Source organism: Kryptolebias marmoratus, linkage group LG15 (genome assembly GCF_001649575.2).
Source record: "Kryptolebias marmoratus isolate JLee-2015 linkage group LG15, ASM164957v2, whole genome shotgun sequence".
Taxonomy (NCBI): Eukaryota; Metazoa; Chordata; class Actinopteri; order Cyprinodontiformes; family Rivulidae; genus Kryptolebias; species Kryptolebias marmoratus.
The window spans coordinates 5656380-5675055 of record NC_051444.1 but is presented as its reverse complement, the minus strand read 5'-3'; the positions used below and the strand labels follow the sequence as shown (position 1 = coordinate 5675055).

General features: G+C 38.6%; 1 protein-coding gene across 1 annotated transcript in view; it reads left to right on the top strand.

Moving 5' to 3' along the window:
• Nucleotides 1–10667, top strand: part of slc17a6b (solute carrier family 17 member 6b) — a 14434-nt gene extending 3767 nt beyond the window's left edge. Inside the window, exons 4-12 of the mRNA XM_017404446.3 lie at nt 1128–1242; nt 2540–2627; nt 2751–2837; nt 3165–3307; nt 3431–3580; nt 3908–4040; nt 4369–4479; nt 5788–5915; nt 6488–10667. Coding sequence (XP_017259935.1) covers nt 1128–1242; nt 2540–2627; nt 2751–2837; nt 3165–3307; nt 3431–3580; nt 3908–4040; nt 4369–4479; nt 5788–5915; nt 6488–6832 — 1300 coding nt within the window. The 3' untranslated portion in view covers nt 6833–10667. The remainder of the gene's footprint in view (nt 1–1127; nt 1243–2539; nt 2628–2750; nt 2838–3164; nt 3308–3430; nt 3581–3907; nt 4041–4368; nt 4480–5787; nt 5916–6487) is intronic.
• Nucleotides 10668–18676: the final 8009 nt, after the last annotated feature.

Below are 18676 nucleotides of genomic sequence, written 5' to 3'. Positions count from 1 at the left end.
TGGTGGGGGGACCGGGTCTAATCTGTCTCTCCCTCTCGGGGCATGGACACCAGACCCGCTCTGCGCGCCAAACAGCCTTTAATTCTCACACGCTCTGCCAACTCATTATGGCGCCTTCATGTGGAGATCCGGCTGTAAAGTTAACATGACGGTGCAGATTTTAGGCTCCAAGTTTGGATAAAACAAGTCAGCTTTGAATTAAAAACAAAAAAAAAATCCCCTCGAAACTGAAAACGGGGGCCTAAAGGCTCATTAAGAGGCCTTTAGCTGCTCTTTAACTATGATATTTAATGAATAAAAAGACAAACATTATTATTAATAAATAACTCAAACACGGAGTCATAAATCCTGTCTCTCTGTTTTTAATTGATTTTTTCCCAGTTTGTGTGAACCTCATCTAGTTGATTGACGCAAGGCTTTAATGATCGAATCATCTGGTCTCGTGCCCAACAGTAATCTCCACCGGATTAGGGCCCCCCCCCCCACACACACACACACACCCACACCCTCCCACCCCACGTGCAGATGAGAGGGGTGGGAGAATGTGGCAAAAATGAGAACCAGCTCGGTGTGTTTGTGGCCTTGGCTCGTTTCCTCTTGTTTTGATTTTATTTGTTTTCTTCTTACAATTAAAAACGGGAAATCTCTTTGTATTTTCACACCTTTTTTTATTACAAAATGAGACACAATCTGGTAAAAGAAGAAAAAAAAACCCTGCACAATGACGCATCTTTTTTTCTTCTTCTTGGAAATGGTTTAAAATAAAACGACATTATTCATGAAAGCCATTTTTCTTCTTAAAGCAGTGCAGAAATGACAGCGTTGCCAAGCGACAGTGTGGCTCTTAAAGGGGCGTTTCTGCCTGAAATATTTATTTCTCTGACGACAAAAGAGCTGAATGCTGAGGGCCAATCGTGCCCGAGAACTGCGTGGATGGATGAAAGGGGTTCAAATATTTTTAAATGAGACATAAAACAAAGAGAGATGAGCTATTTTTAAATGATAAAAACGAATAGTGTAATTATAAAAGGCCCCAAGGCAATAATTTGTAATATAGCAACCTAATCTAATGTTATTTTTTTATTAATTTGGCAGAAATATTTATCTGACTCTTCTTCCATTCGCAGGGTTTTTGGTGCAGCCATTGTCCTCACCTCCACCCTCAACATGTTCATCCCCTCTGCTGCCCGAGTCCACTACGGCTGCGTCCTGTTTGTCCGAATATTACAAGGACTGGTGGAGGTAAGAGCGTCTGAATACGTTTCACTCATTTAGACAGCAATGTCAAATGATATTAGTGCAATTTATGAATAAAAAGGTCAGCACAGAATTCATTCTCACCATTAGAGGCTGCTTCTGTGTAAATGTAACAGAAACTGCAGCCAGACGAAATGTGAGATGAGTCTTATTGATCCCATCCACTACAGTTTGCTTTTGTAGGACTCTCCTGCTTTTTTTTCCATCTCACATTGTATCCTGGTTACAGCAGAGTATTCTTATCCATGTATGAAAAGGAAAATACTGACGTAAGGCATATCAGTGTCCTGGTGAATCCCTGCTATTTGAACAATCCTCGTATTTTGCAAATAATACTCATTAAAGCTGATTTTACAGGTCTGAAAATGTAGCATAAATGAAGAAAAATCTAGTTCTGGACTGTAAAAACTGTGCTCCATATCTGCACAGTTTGTTCCAATTAGTGGCTGATCAACATTTGCTGCTTTGCTCCACGAAAAGCTCATCAGGTGCTCAGTTTGTTCTGCTAATTGTCAGGGTGAAAGTGTTAATTTCTGCTAGTTTTTGTTGCAGAAATGTGTTTGTTTAATTTCATTCTTTTAAATAGATTCCCTCAAACGGTATTTAAATGGAGTGCGAAGGGAATAAAAATAACATTTTCTGTGAAATCGCAGTGTGAACGCTGAGAGATGAAGGCCTTTACTGAAATATGTTGAAGGATGGATTTCTTACTGAACTGTTAAAGTTAAAACAAGGAGAAGAGAATCTTAGCTCAAAGCTAAATTAGTTTAACAGTATCTAAAAGCAAAAAATAACACAACAGTAGCTAAAAATAGCTAGGTGTATCAAACTGTATCTAATAACTAAATGTAGCAAAACCATAGCTAAAAGCTAAAATCAGCAAACCTTAGTTAAAAGCTACATTCAGCAAAAGCGAAAAGAAATACAGCATAGAAACTATACTGATTTCAGAGAACAATATCTGTAAAGGAGCTGAAGAGATTTAAAAGTGCTTTTTATGAGGGAATGTTTTGTAAATAAGGTTAAAAAGTATAAAAATTACAAAAACTGAAAGTCACAGCACACTGTTCCCAATCGAGCAGAATGTTTAAAATAGCACAAAATATGCAGAAAATAATTTGATTTGAAATAAAAAATGTACAGAAGAAGCTCAAAATGGATAAAAATCAACAGATACAGATGGTTCAGTGATGCAAACATTTCCCAAATGAAGCGTTGGTGTGATAACACCGAGCAAACAGTCCCTGATAATCTCATCCAGCTGCTCCTGTTTGGTGTTCAGGGAGTGACCTACCCGGCCTGCCACGGCATCTGGAGTAAATGGGCTCCACCACTGGAAAGGAGTCGTCTGGCCACCATCTCGTTTTGTGGTAAACACCTCTTTTTACAGCCTTCTTCCAGCATTTATAACAAACCAAATCTCGAGAACTGGAAAGCTGCCTTTTGCTAACACGTGTCTCACGAGTTAACGTCCTTGTGTTGCTGCCTTTCAGGTTCTTATGCTGGTGCTGTAATAGCCATGCCTCTAGCTGGGGTTCTGGTTCAGTACACAGGATGGTCCTCAGTGTTCTACGTCTACGGTAAGACTGACAGATAACAAAACAGAATGAGAAATTATTTTAAAATGTATATGAATACAATTTCCTCAGCTTGGTTAAGCCTTCAGAGTGTGACAGCTCCAGAGTCCAGTGAAAGTCAAATGGATTTATCCAGGCAGACTGGGTATTGATTTCCATCCCTATTGCTTTGCTCCATCAATAAATAATCCCCAATCTTTCTCTCTAGGCTGGATACAGTCAGCTTTCCTGTCTGAGTTTTGTTCTCTCGGGCGTTTTGCTTCCTGATGAGGTCAAAATGGGCTTCAGCTTGTAGTTAACCAGGGGTCTGTAACGTCCTCTGTTTTTCAGGATGCTTTGGCATTTTCTGGTACATGTTCTGGATCTTAGTGTCTTATGAAAGCCCTGCTGAACACCCCTCCATCTCGGATGAGGAGCGCTGCTATATTGAGGAGAGCATTGGAGAGAGTGCCAAGCTGATGGGGCCTTCAGAGGTGAGGAGGGGAAGCTGAAGATTGAAAACAGCTTTATTGTTTTGTTTTGTGTCTAACTGACTATATAGCTACTAGTTACAGCTGGTATTTCAGTGTAAGTTATATCCTTTTTTTCTATTCCAGAAATTCAAGACCCCTTGGAGGAAGTTCTTCACCTCAATGCCTGTCTATGCAATCATTGTGGCAAACTTCTGCAGGAGCTGGACGTTCTACCTGCTGCTGATCAGCCAGCCTGCGTATTTTGAGGAAGTGTTTGGCTTTGAGATAAGCAAGGTGAGCTTTCAACTAAGGTCCAGGGAAGACTGACAAACATGTGGCATCTTAAGATTGTTTAAAATTTTACAAACACAACTTTGGGCTTCAGATTGACACATTTTTAAAAAGGAGGAGGCCATAATTTACTCTGGAACTGATACATTTGTGGTAAAACTAGCTTTCCCTGATAGAATGCATATTGTCCTCCAGCTCACCAATGTTTTGGGCAAAGATCTTGTGATCTCTTATTATTTTTATTTTAAAAAAATGCTTTGCTTTCTTTTCACAAACACCTGATAAATGGCTTGTGTTTAAGTTCCATTTTGGTGTTTTGTGCGTTTGCAGGTTGGCATCCTCTCCGCCCTCCCACACTTGGTGATGACCATCATCGTGCCCATCGGCGGTCAGCTCGCCGACTTCCTGCGCAGCAAGAACATCCTGACGACGACCACAGTCAGGAAAATCATGAACTGTGGAGGTGAGAAGTCTGACCTTTGGATGAGTTAAAGATTTCCACACCTCTCCGTGCACAGCTACAGGGTGTGACTTTCATGGTGCCAGAGCCTCTCTGCTTTCTTTTTACTGCCAGAAACGATTGAGTTCATATTTTTGCAAAGAGCTATCTGTTCAATACTTCAGCACACAAGCTGACCAACTGATTGTGACTGTGCATTGATCTCATATCTGTCACCAACATAATTGAGTGCAGAGCATGTATCACGCTTAATTCAATTGGCACCACGATGACCAGCAGCCTGTGGGCTTAGTGTGTGTTTTGTGTGACCAGTACTGTCTGTCTCTTCCAGGATTTGGCATGGAGGCCACATTACTGCTCGTGGTTGGATATTCCCACAGCAAAGGGGTGGCTATTTCCTTCCTTGTGCTGGCTGTAGGCTTCAGTGGATTTGCTATATCTGGTAAGAAATATGTTGTTTAGTTAGTTAAAATGTAGTCTATAAATTATTGTTTACTCTTCTGTAGTTGAAACAAAATCTCCAGCTGTTCAGCTTTTTGTACTATTGTTTGATTTGCAGAGTTTAAAACATATAATCGGATCTCAAAGCAATAGTTAAATTATTTGAAGTGCGGTTCTGTAAACATTATAAAGAAATTATATCTTACCTGTTGTAGATAGTTCTTTGAACAACCTCAGTTTGGAGAAATAAATTTGATCCTGACCAGATTTGTGAGCTAACAGCTAGTCTGATCAAAGATGAGAACCAAATGGATTGCAGCTGTCTTAAAATAACTCCAATCTGAAACATTTCATAGCTTTTCAAGTGAACATTATTGCATAAACCTTTGTTGATGTCCATTTTGCGTTACAGTTTTTGACACAAGGTTCTGTGGTTATCTGAAAGCACAGATAGCAGCTAGCTGTAGCACTTTCATTGCAGCTTGTGCTACTTTCTTCAGGAACATCATTTTATTTCAGCAAGATTTCATGGCAGTTTATGCAAATGTTCACATGTTCATATTGGAGTTGTTTTAAGGTGGTAGTCATCCATTTTGCGTTCAGACTAGTCTTTAGCTTGTCAGACTGGTTAGAAATAAACAATTTATTCATACTGGGGTCATTCAAGGAGCTATCTACAACAGGTAGGACATTAATTGTTTGTAACCTTTCCATAGAATCTCATTTCAAAACCTTTGTCTTTAAAAAGCAAAATGTGAAGCTACCTTCCAGTATTTGTTGGTGTAAGTGAGTTTTTTTGTGTGTCATAATTTGTGACACATTCACAGCATTTGTGAGACAGGAGTTTAGACATCTGACTGCAGGAAGCACTGCCGTTTTATTTCCATTCATACACCAGATCTTGTCGTATTCCTGCTCAGTTACAGAGGCTGCAGAGCTCTGTGTGCAAAATCAGTTTCTTGCCTCTTGTTCTCAAGCTTTCTCCTGGAGTCTTTAATAATTCAGCGCTCGCTGTCTCGGGGGAAACGCCAGGCAGGCAGTGAGTGTGCAGCAGCTCACGAGGACACTTACTCATTCAGGCAGCCAGAGTGGGGGAGGAGGAGGAGGAGGACGGCAACGAATGTGTTGATGCCTATTTTTGCAACAAGATGGTCACCATTTGTGCAGATTTTATTTTCAGCTGTACCATTTATTTTAACTCGATACATACTGTCACAGTTTCCCTAAATTTAGCAGCAAAATCCAACAAACTGGAAAATTTGTGAGCAGTGTTTTCCTTTTTTTATGCTACATGTGTTCCACCACGCAGGCTTTAATGTGAACCACCTGGATATCGCTCCTCGTTATGCCAGCATCCTAATGGGCATCTCCAACGGTGTTGGGACTCTGTCTGGAATGGTGTGCCCACTAATTGTTGGTGCTATGACAAAGAATAAGGTAAAGCCTCTAAACATGAAAACAGTATAAATGAATAAATAAACAAGTTCATTATTTAGATTTTTTATTACATTCAATAAAAACAACCAAAAAAGGACTACGCTGATATACTTAAGTTACAGTATGTGTTTGCAATTATGTGTGTTATGAGTTTAATAAATGTTTCACAAATTCCCTATAAAATAAAATGAAATTCCTTCTCTTGAGCGGATCAAGAGATAGTTTTTAGTTACCCATTGTTCCTAAATTACATTGCGTAACTAATACCAGAGATATTGAGTTAACGTTTTCTAATTTTTCAACGTAGTAATGAAACCTGTACCCTCTGTCAACAAATCAAACATAAAGCACGTTTTCTCAATGGCTGTGCCACTTAATTATATGAAAATTTGAATGAATTACATTTCCTAAAATTCAGGTCACAAAAATTGTTCTCATTAAAATCAATAAGAGAGCTCTGATTTTCACAAATAGTTGATATGTGGTGATTACACAAGAACATCTCGAGCTGAGAACCAGCACTTTTTTTTAGAAAACAAAATAATGACACATTTTCCCCATTTTCCTTTTAGACTCGAGAGGAGTGGCAGTACGTGTTCCTGATAGCTTCCCTTGTGCACTACGGAGGGGTTATTTTCTACGGGATCTTTGCATCGGGAGAAAAACAGCCGTGGGCCGACCCGGAGCTCACCAGCGAGGAGAAATGTGGCTTCATCGATGAAGACGAGCTGGCAGAGGAGACTGGCGACATCACCCAGAATTACGGTGCTTTTGGGGGTCCAGCTAAAACGTACGGTGCGACCACACAAGTGAACGGAGGCTGGGCTTCCGGCTGGGAGAAGACAGAGGAGTACGTCCAGGAGGAAGCACAGGAAGGAGGCTACGGAGGCTACAGGCAGGACGAGGGGTATTCTTAGACCAAAAACACAAAAAACACACAAGCTGACTCATTTTCCTGTGTGTGCATCAGTTTTAGTCATACGAATATCAACAACTGAGAAAAAAAAGCTACAATCCATTGTCTTATTGTTTGCACAAATTCCAAAAAAACTAAAAAAATTAACTCAATGTAAAAATAACTAATCTATATATAAAGATATTTGATGAATAGAGGTGTAGCACATATCAAATTGGCAGTATGTAAATGTACTAATATGCATATTGATAATAGATATATTTATTTGGAGTACAATTGTGCGTAAACGTGGTTATTTCCATCCCATCAGCCTAGGCTTTCTGACCACACTGAAGCCTGTAGAAAAACATAGAAAGCACATCATGACTGACCATCACGGGTCAGGTTAATGGTTACAGTACAGCCGCCTATAAACCAGCCGTTTGAGTGTAGAAATATCACTGCACAACACTAAACAGACACTAGAAACTCTGATGTTATAGATCGTACTGTATCGCTCCTGACTAACGTGTCTTTTCAAAGCACCAGTATGATATTTTCGTTTCCTTCTCACTGACTTCTGTATGTAAATGACCTGAAACAGTGACCTAGATTAGAGATTTGATAGGTGACACGTTGACTTGTGATGAGGTTAACATCTTCAAATGCTTTATTTATTTATTTTTTTAAATCTGATTTCACTTTAGGATCTGTGCACGTCTGCAGCTGAAGCCATCATTCAGATTTTTTGAAGTGGGGTTCTGTAAAAAGGTTATGAACAAATATTATTTTACCTGTTGTAGACAGCTTTTTAATTGATCTTAGTTTGAAAAAAATAGTCTAAATCCATCAGCATACTGTATGATAAAGCTTGACACCATACCAGATCCCAGAAGCTGAAGCCAGAGGAGGAATAATGTCCCCACAGGCTGGTTGTTGTACAAGCTTTAAGTCCTTTTTAAGTCATGTGACACCAAGTCTGAGTGCAGAGGAGACTTAAAGCTCCTAATAAACTCCCGTAAACTGGATCCTGCTGGTTTCGATTCCAACGAGAGAAAACTGAGACATCTGACGTTTATTCCAGAGTGAAGTGCTAATCCTACGGAGGTCAAGACCAAAGTTGATTGCTGCCATTTTAAATCAGTTCTAATCTAAGAAAGAAAAAAATACCTACTTGTCAATGCAAATGCTATTTTAATGCCTTTACATCACCTGTCAGTTTCATAGTATGCTGTTATTTGTGTGGTTTTTTTGTAATTTTGTGGTTATTTGCAAGCACAGGTTTGAAGCAGCTAGTTGTAGCACTTTTGTTGTTTTATTTTTTATGTTCAGTTTATAAACCAGCACTGACATGAACTGAAACAAATTTTGCAATCCACTTTGGTCCTGGTGGGGTAATTAGCCATTAGTTTGTTAGTTTGGTCAGAATTAAACCCAAGTTCTCCAAACTGAGGCTATTCTTCAACAGGTAAGATGTTGATTGTTCATAACCTTTTCACAGAACCCCCCTTCTAAAGATCTGAACTATCTTTTTACGATTTGATTCCTTAATTCATCACATCTCAGCTGTTTTGTGGCTTCATCTTTGTTTTCCTCCACATTACTGCCATGTGACCACATGTCTAGTTGAATTTTTTTTAATATAAGACAGAAATATTTATGATCAAATATTTATAGAGATATATGAGTTTAACGATCAAATTTACACTTTGAGGGACCACAAATTTTATGGTCAGACTTGGCCTTAAAAGAGGGTTTGTGCAATGCAAAAATTGTGTGAATTGACCCGAATCAGATCAGTGTGAGAATTTTGCCCAACTAGAACAGATTAATAAGACGAGAGTATGAACATTTGCAGAAGAGTTCAGGAAATGTTAATTTAATGAACCAAAACTTGAGCATATTGTGAAAGCCCCTGAAAATAAAGATCTCCTTTAAAACGTCCAAGCGTTTCACAAACATTCAGCTAATGAGCGTCATTGTGACCCTGTAGTTTGATCCAACGTGATACCACAACATTAAGTATTAGTAGCACCTCACTTTAGGTCATTTTCAGGCATCTTTTATATGCATTTCTATGGTTTTGTGTGTCACAATGTTAAATGTGTTTAATGTAAATGTTTATGGACAAACATCTATTCTCATAAAAGAAATGCAAAACAGGCTTGAATAACACAACATGATCTTTAGTACTATGTTTTTTTGTTATAATTTATGAGTTCAGGTGGTTTGAACAAATATTAATCATAAAAAACAGTAACTGGAATATTAGGATGATTGATGAAGCTTCCTTAAATCTGAATTCTGCCAAATTCAAATAAATGAAAACAACATAAAAAATGAGAAAGAGATTTAGGAAATGTGATTATGAGTATTTTACATTTAAAGTAAAAAAAATATAGAAGTTGTGAACATTCCTGAACAAGTATTTTATATTTGTTTACATCTAAAGGGTACTGGAATGAGATATTTTATTTTGAAAATACAGTAGAAGTGGCAATCACTAATATGTGCAATTGAAACACACTGCTGTTTGTGTATTTTCTTTCCACTGTTGAATGGGATATTTTATAAATCACTATAAAATATAAGGATTTATGTGTGGAAGAGACTGAAGTTTCCTTTCTGGAATAAACACAACATCCGCCAGAATCACATGTTCTGTTTTCATTCAGTTTTTACACCAACAAGGTCTGAAGGGGACCAAGTTTATTCATTTTATCACGTCTGTGGGGACCTCATGTCACTATAAAGAGTAGATTTGTGTGTGAGTGTGTATTTATGCATGGAAAAAAGTGAAATTTGTTGTGTGTGTCCATTTGTTTTTGCTTTTTTTCAAGCACTTTTTAGTTTTTGTCTCAGAAACTGTCAGTGATGCTTCGATTTGTTTGCACAATTAACCAAAGGTGTAGAAAATAAGACAAAAAAAGAAGCTTTGTTTTAGCTGAAAGTCCAATATTTTTTAGGTAGAGCAGTTCAGACTTGAGGAAAGCTAACATGACTCAGTGTACAAAGCAATAAAACCACAGTAACAGCTCTGGTCGAACATCACAAGTAGTTTTTCATTAATTTAAAACTTGTGTTTTTTTTGTGGTAATAAATGTAGGAAAAAAAAACTTGTAAAGAGAAAAAAACATATATAAATGTATAAAAATCTAGTAATAGAGTCCAACACAAACAGCTTTGACAACACAACAGAAAAGTCGAGGTGTTTGTGAGCGGGCTGCTCACCAGATGAGAATGATAAAAAGAGCTCCGTCTGAGAGGCGGACGCTCTTCTTCACCTTCCTGTTTTTGCTTTTTGATGTGATCTACACTGAATGTGTCACTGTGCTGTTGTTCCTCCTCTTCCTCTCTCTGCCTCCCCCTCCCCTCTGCATTTAGTTGTGTCTTTGAATCAGTGGCTGGATCCCCCCCCACCCCACCCTACAAACCCCTTGTTGCTCCACATGTATCCCCCTCCTGCCCCCGTCCCATTGTCACAATATTCACCGACTTTACGGATGAAACCTAAACATGCGATTTTGACAAAATGGCAAATGTGCAACCTGAGCTAGTAAGAAGTTTCCTGTTTTTGTGCCTCTGAAGTTACAGTGTGATTCTATGGCTTCTGTTGCTGTGTAAATCGAGAGGTTTGTTGATGTCAAAATGAAATAATCTATTTCCTTTTTGATATATAAAACGATTAAACAAATTTGTGTTTGTTCTGAGTGTTTCTACTGACAAGTGTAGACATGCAAAAAGTCAGACAATATTAAAGAACATATGATGAGTGGTCATTACTTTGTCTTATAATTAAAGACCTAGGAATCTTGGAAGAAAATCCTAAAAATAAAGCACACCAAATCTTTGCTGAACGTTTGTAGAATTGACTGAATCATTACCATTTTTTGTATGTTTTCAGTTCAGTTGGCTGTGGTGGCCATCTTGAGTTGTGTTGATGCTTCTTATGATTATTTCCTGAAAGTTTCATTAAAATCTGACCAGTGGTTCATAAGATATTTTGAGTTTGTAATCTTGACTTCAAGGGTTTAATGGCAAAATTTTAAACAAAGATCTTGAGCAATCTGTTAGCACTCAAAATATGTTTTGGAAATCAGTCTCAGCCACAGACATACAAGGTTTTAGGTGATTATGTCTAAAATTGTAGCTAAATATTGTGATTTTTAAGATCAATTGGCTTTGACAACCATCTTGAATCAGGTTGATTTTTAAAAACTCACCAGCTGTGCGTCCATTGAATACTTTCTACAAGTTTCATTAAAATATGTCCACTAGTTTACAAGACAACTTGTTAAAGCCACAGACAAATTAACCCATTTATTCCCGAGAGAAATGTCTGTCTTCCTACATATTCCACTAAATATTTCTTTGCCGAGAAGGGTTGAAGAAAATGATACAAACAGCATCAGAGGTTTAAACGAAGCTCCATCACGAGCAGATTTGTTTGTAACATTAAAACTAATCTTTTTTTTTTTCTCCAGAATATGGCTTAACTAAAACACAATATTACAATAAAAAAATAATCAATCACTTGGTATATCACCACAGTAAGGCTCTCAGCAGTCTGAGTTTGAGACGCTCCAAAGGCCACAGGAAGTGTTCGGTTAATGGCTGCCCTCCTTCCCTATAAATGAAATCAATAAGGTCAGTCCCCCAGAGTTCGGCTGCTCCTATCGACTCTTCTAACCACTTAATGGAGATGAGAGGGAGGAGGAGCACTTATTCAGCTATTTGAAAGCGTTATTGTGATTTGTGGTCCAACTCCTACACCTTCACCCACAAATTTCTGGATCTTTAGAGGAGAAACAGAAGAACAAAGTAGGACGCCGACGGCTGAGAACAAATAGATAATCTTTATTTCTTTCAGGTGAATTTCTCCTCAACAAAACTGATTCAAAGCTGCTAACAAAGGACAGAAAAAGACATTTCTTAGGTGTCTGGTGTGTTTTCTTTATTACACGTGCAGCAGTGATGTGTGAAACCTCAACAATAACATATTAAACAATGATACTCTTCATCCATCCATCCATCCATCCATCCATCCATCCATCCATCCATCCATCCATCCATCCATCCATCCATTTTCTTTACCTACTTCTTTACGTGGTTGTAGAGAGCTGGTGCCTATCTACAGCCACCACTGTGCGAGAGGACGGGGACACCCTGGACAGGTCTCAAGTCCATCACAGGGACACACAGAGACAAACGAGACAAACAACCATTCACGCTCTCACTCACACCAAAGGACAATTTCGAGTTACAGCGATATCATTAATGTGAAATAAATGACTAACAAAAAATTAAAAATGCTAAAAATGAAATTAAAGAAAGTAATAAAAGTTTAGATGAAGTTTAAAGTCACAGAATAGTGAATGCACTCTAATAGAAAGATGTCTTTTAAAGAGATTTAAAGGAAGATAGGGAATCAGTCAGTGTAATGTCTTTAGTCCTTATGTAGGATTTTAGAACATTAAAAAGTGCCTTAGCTGAGAATTTGAAGCTGCGTTTAGGAATATAGGTAGTAAAAAGATCAATAATACATTTTGGTGCAGGTTATCAAACCTGCCATTATCGAGAGGCTAAAACAGGAGTAAAATGGTCTCTTTTTCTGCTTTCAGTGAGAAGTCTGGATGCTGCTTTATGGATCAACTACGATTCATATGAGCTCTGTTTGCTCAAGCACAGATAAAAGGAGCTGCAAGAGTTTAAGCAGGAATAAAAATAAACATGAGTAACTGTCTGAAGACTGGCCCTGAATAGCTTCTTACGAGAGGGTTGCAAAAATAAACATGACTCAAAATGACACTGGAAACCAATACTACACAGAGATAAACCCAGAACACCAAAATCTGAAACAAAGACAAAACTGAAACAGGAACTGGAAGGTTCTGGATTCAAATCTCACCTGTCTGCACTTTAGTTTAATTGGAGACTTTAAACTGACTTTGAGAGATGAGAGTAAGAAATTTGTGTTACAATTCCACATATCAGTGCAGCATCTTGTTAATATGACAGACTGAAAAAATATGTACCTGTGAAAACCTAAAATTAGAATTAATTTAGTTTATAAACAGAGCGTGCGTCAGTTCCTCACATTTTCATATTCTTGTCATTTGAGTTCCAGCTGATAACATATAAAAAACACTCCTTCATTATCTTGCATATATTGTATATTTTGTGTGTGTTTGTGCCTTGATAATCACCTGCAGAGTAATTTTCTTTGCGTTCTCTGGATCAGTGAAGTGAAATTCAGACCACATTCTTGTCCCTAACAACACTGACGTCAAACAACTCTGCAGGGGCTTTGAAAAGCCCAAGGTGACTCAGAGATCAGTGTCTGATTGATGCACGACTTCTGGATCAGGTGGCATTAAAATCATGCTCCTCGTTCCCCCGTGTATGTGTGTGTGTGTGCATGAATGTGTGTGTGTTTTACTGGGACTCCTGTCCTGTCTCACTTCACTGCTCTAGTTAATTTGACAAGCTCAATAAACGTGTCACCAGTCAAGCCTGAATGCTGTTTTCTCACAGTCAACCAGCCTTAACCGCCATGCTGTCCCGGTCCAAGCTGGGGAGGTGACCCGTAGCCTTTTGTGACTGTCAACCCACTAACTAACTTTAAAAAAAGTGGATAGGAAAGAAAACTTGCAGATTTTTTCACATAGCATAAAATCTATTAAAAAAACAAGGTTGTGTTTCTGGAACCTGATGGAAGTTTTGTGCAGAAACAAGCAGCTTTAAACGTTTGCATGGGGGAGTGCGTGTGTGACAGCACGGATGCTAAACTGGGAGAATGAGTGCGCATATGTTGAGCATCTTAAGTGACTATTCAAATATGGGTGGGGGCAGGTGCTTCTGCAGCCTCCTGGGATTGGAGGGAGGGTGAATGGGATGCCAAAATCACTCTTTAATGACTCGGGGAGGCAGGAGGGTGGCTTCACTTTGTGCTCAGGCCTCTGAGGTCCTGTGTGGCTCATAAATAAAGTCCTGATTTGCACAATTCGCCTCCAGCACCTCTGAGCAGGTCACGGAATGATGAAAAATCGTTCTTTTAGACAGAATGTTGATTGGAGAACGAATAAATTTATTCATGATACAAACAAATTCCATTAAAATACTTTAAGGCACCTCCTGTGCTCTAATACCCAGAATCTTAGTGTTTAAGTGGCTGCAAGGAATCCGTTTTCTTTTGGGATTTCAGTCACTGAGTGCAGCCTCTCCTGCTTTCTGTGGTCACACACACCCACATGTGAGCTGTCCATGGTGCTCTGTGAAGAATCACCGCCTAACGCCATCATGGGGCGTGTTCACTGAGCTGCACATAGACACACACAATCCAGATTTCGCTCTACAAGCTACATGTCTACACAAACTCTGAGTAACAATTCCCCCCACAACAGACTGGGAATCCATCTTGATTGGTTCAGAAAATGGCAGCGAGGTCCTCCTCCTGCACGGGTCAGGAAGCACGATTGGCTGCACAAACCAGCCTTTAACACTACAGCCACAGCTGGTATATATTTATCCCTCTCCCAGCCCTCCACCCTCTCCTCCTCTCCCCATGTGACTCCTATCACCATGACAGGAAGTGCGTCATCAGTTCGTCTCGGGGGGAGCCTCTGGGGCAAGGTGGTCTAATATTAGGAAGTCAGAAAGTCTCTTTTATCAGACACAAATAAAACCCCAAAGTATGGTGTAAGATTATGTGCACAGAGGTAAAAGATCTGCTGCGCACTTCATGTTTTCTTTTCAATATGAATGAAGATTCAACTTCTTTTTCTCCAAAATGATGCAACCTTGAAATAAATCACAATGTAAGAGTTTGAAGATGTAAACTTTTAATAGGAGTAGTGCAAGTGAAATATTTGTGACAGCTGGAGTTAGCACTCTGCAGGCTGTGCTTAGAAATCTGATATTTAAGTTTGTATATCGTTTAAATGGACCTGAAAATAAAATTATCATGGCCTTGGTAAACCCAGTTGTGGAGACACTGGTACAGTTGTTTGTTATTAAATTTTAGGTGATTTTATGAACAATTTTATGTAATCTTGTTTTTTGGATAGTTGTGGATATTTGTGTCTGTTTGGTTGTTTCTTATTGTCTATGTCTTGGTTGGACCTTCAGTCTGAAATAAAATTTCATTCATTCTTAAGGGTTTACTTTTTTTAAACCTGATGTGCAGATAAAATGGTGCTTCTTTAGACGAAAAATAAAAGCTCACTTTGAAGCTAAAACTGAACCCTGTAGAGCAGAGGTCTTAGATTAAAATTCAGCAAGTGCCTGCAAAAGTTATCTCCAGCAAAGGTCCATAATATATATCAGTAAATTCTCTTTTATTGACCGTTGTGCTGGTTTTAATCTGACCATATTTATACCTCACTCTGCAGAGAGAAGCAGAGGGAAACCAAGGGACAGTTGTGAGCATTACTGTAAATGCTGGAAAAGCTGTGCCACCTAAAATGAATTACTGTAATGTGGGAAAGATTAGCAGAAGAAAATGATCAAATGCTGGAAAACTTGCACTGCTGCACTAAAATGAATTAAGGTAAATTGTAGAAAAGCTGTGCTGCCTAAATTGAAAAAGTGGAAATGTGGGGGAAGCTACGCTACTTAAAATGAATTACTGTAAATGTGGGAAGGGGTGCACTGTGTAAACTGAATTACCATAAATGTAGGAAAAGCTGTACTGCCTAAAATGAATGAAGGAAAATTGTAGAAAATCTGAGCTGCCTAAAATAAATTTCCATAAATGTGTAAAAAAAAAAAACCCTGTAAAGCCTAAAGTGAATTGCTGGGAAATGTGTGCAAGTAAAGCACCCCCACACACAGATCTGGGTCCAGATCCCGACCGCAGTCCGCCACTTGGAAACCCCTGTAGAGGATTAGAACGCAGCAGACACTGTGCATTCAGGAGAGGGAATCTTTTTTTTTTTAATTAATGGAACTAATGCACCTGGACCGAAGTGTGTTTGTGTGCACGGCCGTGCATGCTGGCAGGTTCTCATTCAGCCTTGCCTCTTAGTGCCCTGTCACCAGATGGGAGCTCGCATTAGACATGTGTGCACACGTGTGGTGGGGTTGGGGGGTATTTCCCAAAAACCCAAGCATCAGGCCTCTTTTTGTCCTCTCGCCTGTCACCGATGGCTTCACAGTGGGGTGACTTACACTCTCCAAATCTCATTAAAAAGTGAGAAAAGGGGGGAGGGCTTTCATGTCTAATGGGTAACGTACAGCAGGTCTGTGTGTTTTAAGACAAATTTTTCCTTTGTAGCAGATTTTGCTTGAAAAAAATGAAATAAAACAACCAACTAAGAGGTGGACCACACTCCAAACACATTTCCTCTGATGATTTATTGATTTGATTTCATACTATCAGCACTTCATGTCCTCCTGATTTCATTAGCCACAGTGATGTGACACATCTGATAGAGAGGTCTCAGAGCAGAGGGATAATAGAAGGAAGACACTATCACAGCCTGCCCTTTTGTTGTGCTTTTAGAGAGTGGTCTCTGTACACCCACCCTTATCTCTGACCAATAAATCCATTCTCCACGGCTGTCACTTGCGCTCAACAGTAATAATCCTGATAAAAACATTTGCTAAACAATCTTAATCCTCCTCCGAACAGGCCTCCTATTATCTCATGTTAAACTATTTGCTGTAATTGCTGCTATGAATGGCTCAACAACAGGCCCATTGTGCACCCTGCAATTTACCCATTAGGGTCAGAAATTGCTTTAAAATTGCAGGCGATTGCTTCTCATCTGCTGCCGAAACCAAACGTTCGCTTTGCACTTTAAAAAAAAATTTCCGCATTCCACTCGCTGTCATTCAAGTTTTTTTATCAAGAAGATAATGACACTCATTTGAGTTAATGCCAAGCTTTACATTTTGTGTTGTTGAGTGATAAAATATTGATGCGTGGTACCTTTAAGTGCTGAGCCTGTGAGCATAGGCACCCAGGGACAAGTGTGTGAGAGAAAGCGGGTCAGACAATAAACAAATGGGAGAAAACCCACAGGAGACGCTGCTCTGATGTTTGCTTGAAAAAGGGATCATAGGAAAACATACAGCCTTTACATGAAGCTACAAGTCCCACTAGTTTTACCTCTCAACAGGTTAATTACAACAAAGACCTGTTTTTTAAGGACTGCATTTTTGTTATTGTATAAAAAGCTTTTTAAACCAATAATGTCATACCAAATTTTTAATTTAGTTATTAATACTAATCTATTAAAACACCTTTAATGATAAATATATATTTCAAATTAAGATGCTAACTAGCATACAGCTGCAGCTAATTAATAGGCTAATATTTGCTAGTATTTCTCACAACTAGGAATTACAATCACTGACATCATACCAGTTTAGAACAGTGTTGCATCACTTTCTTTTCCTCAAAAAGCCTCCTTTTGGGTGAAATCGAATGTAAAAATATTTATGACAAATAGAAATAATAGCAGAGTCAAGCATCAAAGTTTCTCCATTGTATTTTGCACACCAAATACTTTCAAAATGTTCCTATTTACATTTTTATATTTCACTAAAGTAAAAGATCCAAACCATCTGTTACTGGTTACACTGTCTTAAAAGATACTAGATAAATATTATGTAATTAGTTTATTGTAACCTCAACTCTGAACAGACACCAAAATTGAAAAATAAACAACTTAATGAAGACAGAGTGACAGAAATACAGTATTCAATATATTTCTCTCTTTGACACATCAGGCCACTAGTTGGTGTTGTTTATCCAAATTAATGAACTTCAATTCATATCTATGAAAGTTTTATCTAATGCTGCTGATTATTGATTGGTTTAAAACACTTAAAAGCTTCGAAGCAATGCTGTAGTTTTATTTAATGCTGTTTTATTAGCAAACACCTCAGGAGTTGCATTTTCCACCAATCAGTGAGGAATGGTTTTCAGCCGAAAGGGGCAGAAGCGTTGCTCAAAGGTTAAAGTCAGCAAGCCACTGGGCTGCGACTGTTGGCAACTAGTTGACCAACATGATTCACAAGGAAGTCTCCAAAGTGTTTCAAAATTCTTTCTGGGGTTTTTTGATTTTGAACATCTTCAGCCCATCTTGAGTATTCTGACAGCAGTCGGTGGACAACAAAACAACTTGCAAGGGCTAGAATACAGTTCTGCAAGCTGTGCACACAAAAATAAGCTATGATTTTCAAAAAATCAGCTGAGCAAAATGCAGCTGTTGGTTGCAAACACTCAGATTCAGTAAAACTGAAGTTAATTCACCGATTTTTCTGTGCAGTTTTCTCCAGCAGTCTTAGCCAATTAAAATTGTACATTAGTATCTGGAGGTGTTGATCTAATGTAATTTGGCTAGTTAACTCGTCACTAGTTTATTGGTTGCTGTTTTGTTTATTTCTTTTTGTCCCAAACCTTGTCTTTGTTTTTTCCAGTGTTTTACACAGGTGATGTAGTATTAGCCCACTGTGTGACATTATTAACTGTCCACGTAAAACACAGTGACTTAAAGCTCCTATAAACTTTTATGAGCTTCATATTGACATCAGTAAAATGACTAAATAACGTCTTTAAATTTTTAATAAGTTAGGTAAAGCTAGAAAAAACGAGTTGTATTAAAAGGTTCAATAAAATGATCTTTCTTTCATGAACTTCCTTTGTTATCTGAGGCTCGCTCTCCCTCCCTTGTGTTCCTCCTCACTCTGTCACTGCTGCATGGTGACTCAGACTCTGCAGAGGTGCTACATCTGAATGATACGCTGGATGAGTCACACACACAAATCAGACGCCGTCCATCTCTGGAAAGTTTCTGCATTTAAACAAGAGCACAGTCTCTGCACAGACACAGATTTGTCTTTATGGACACTGGCTGTT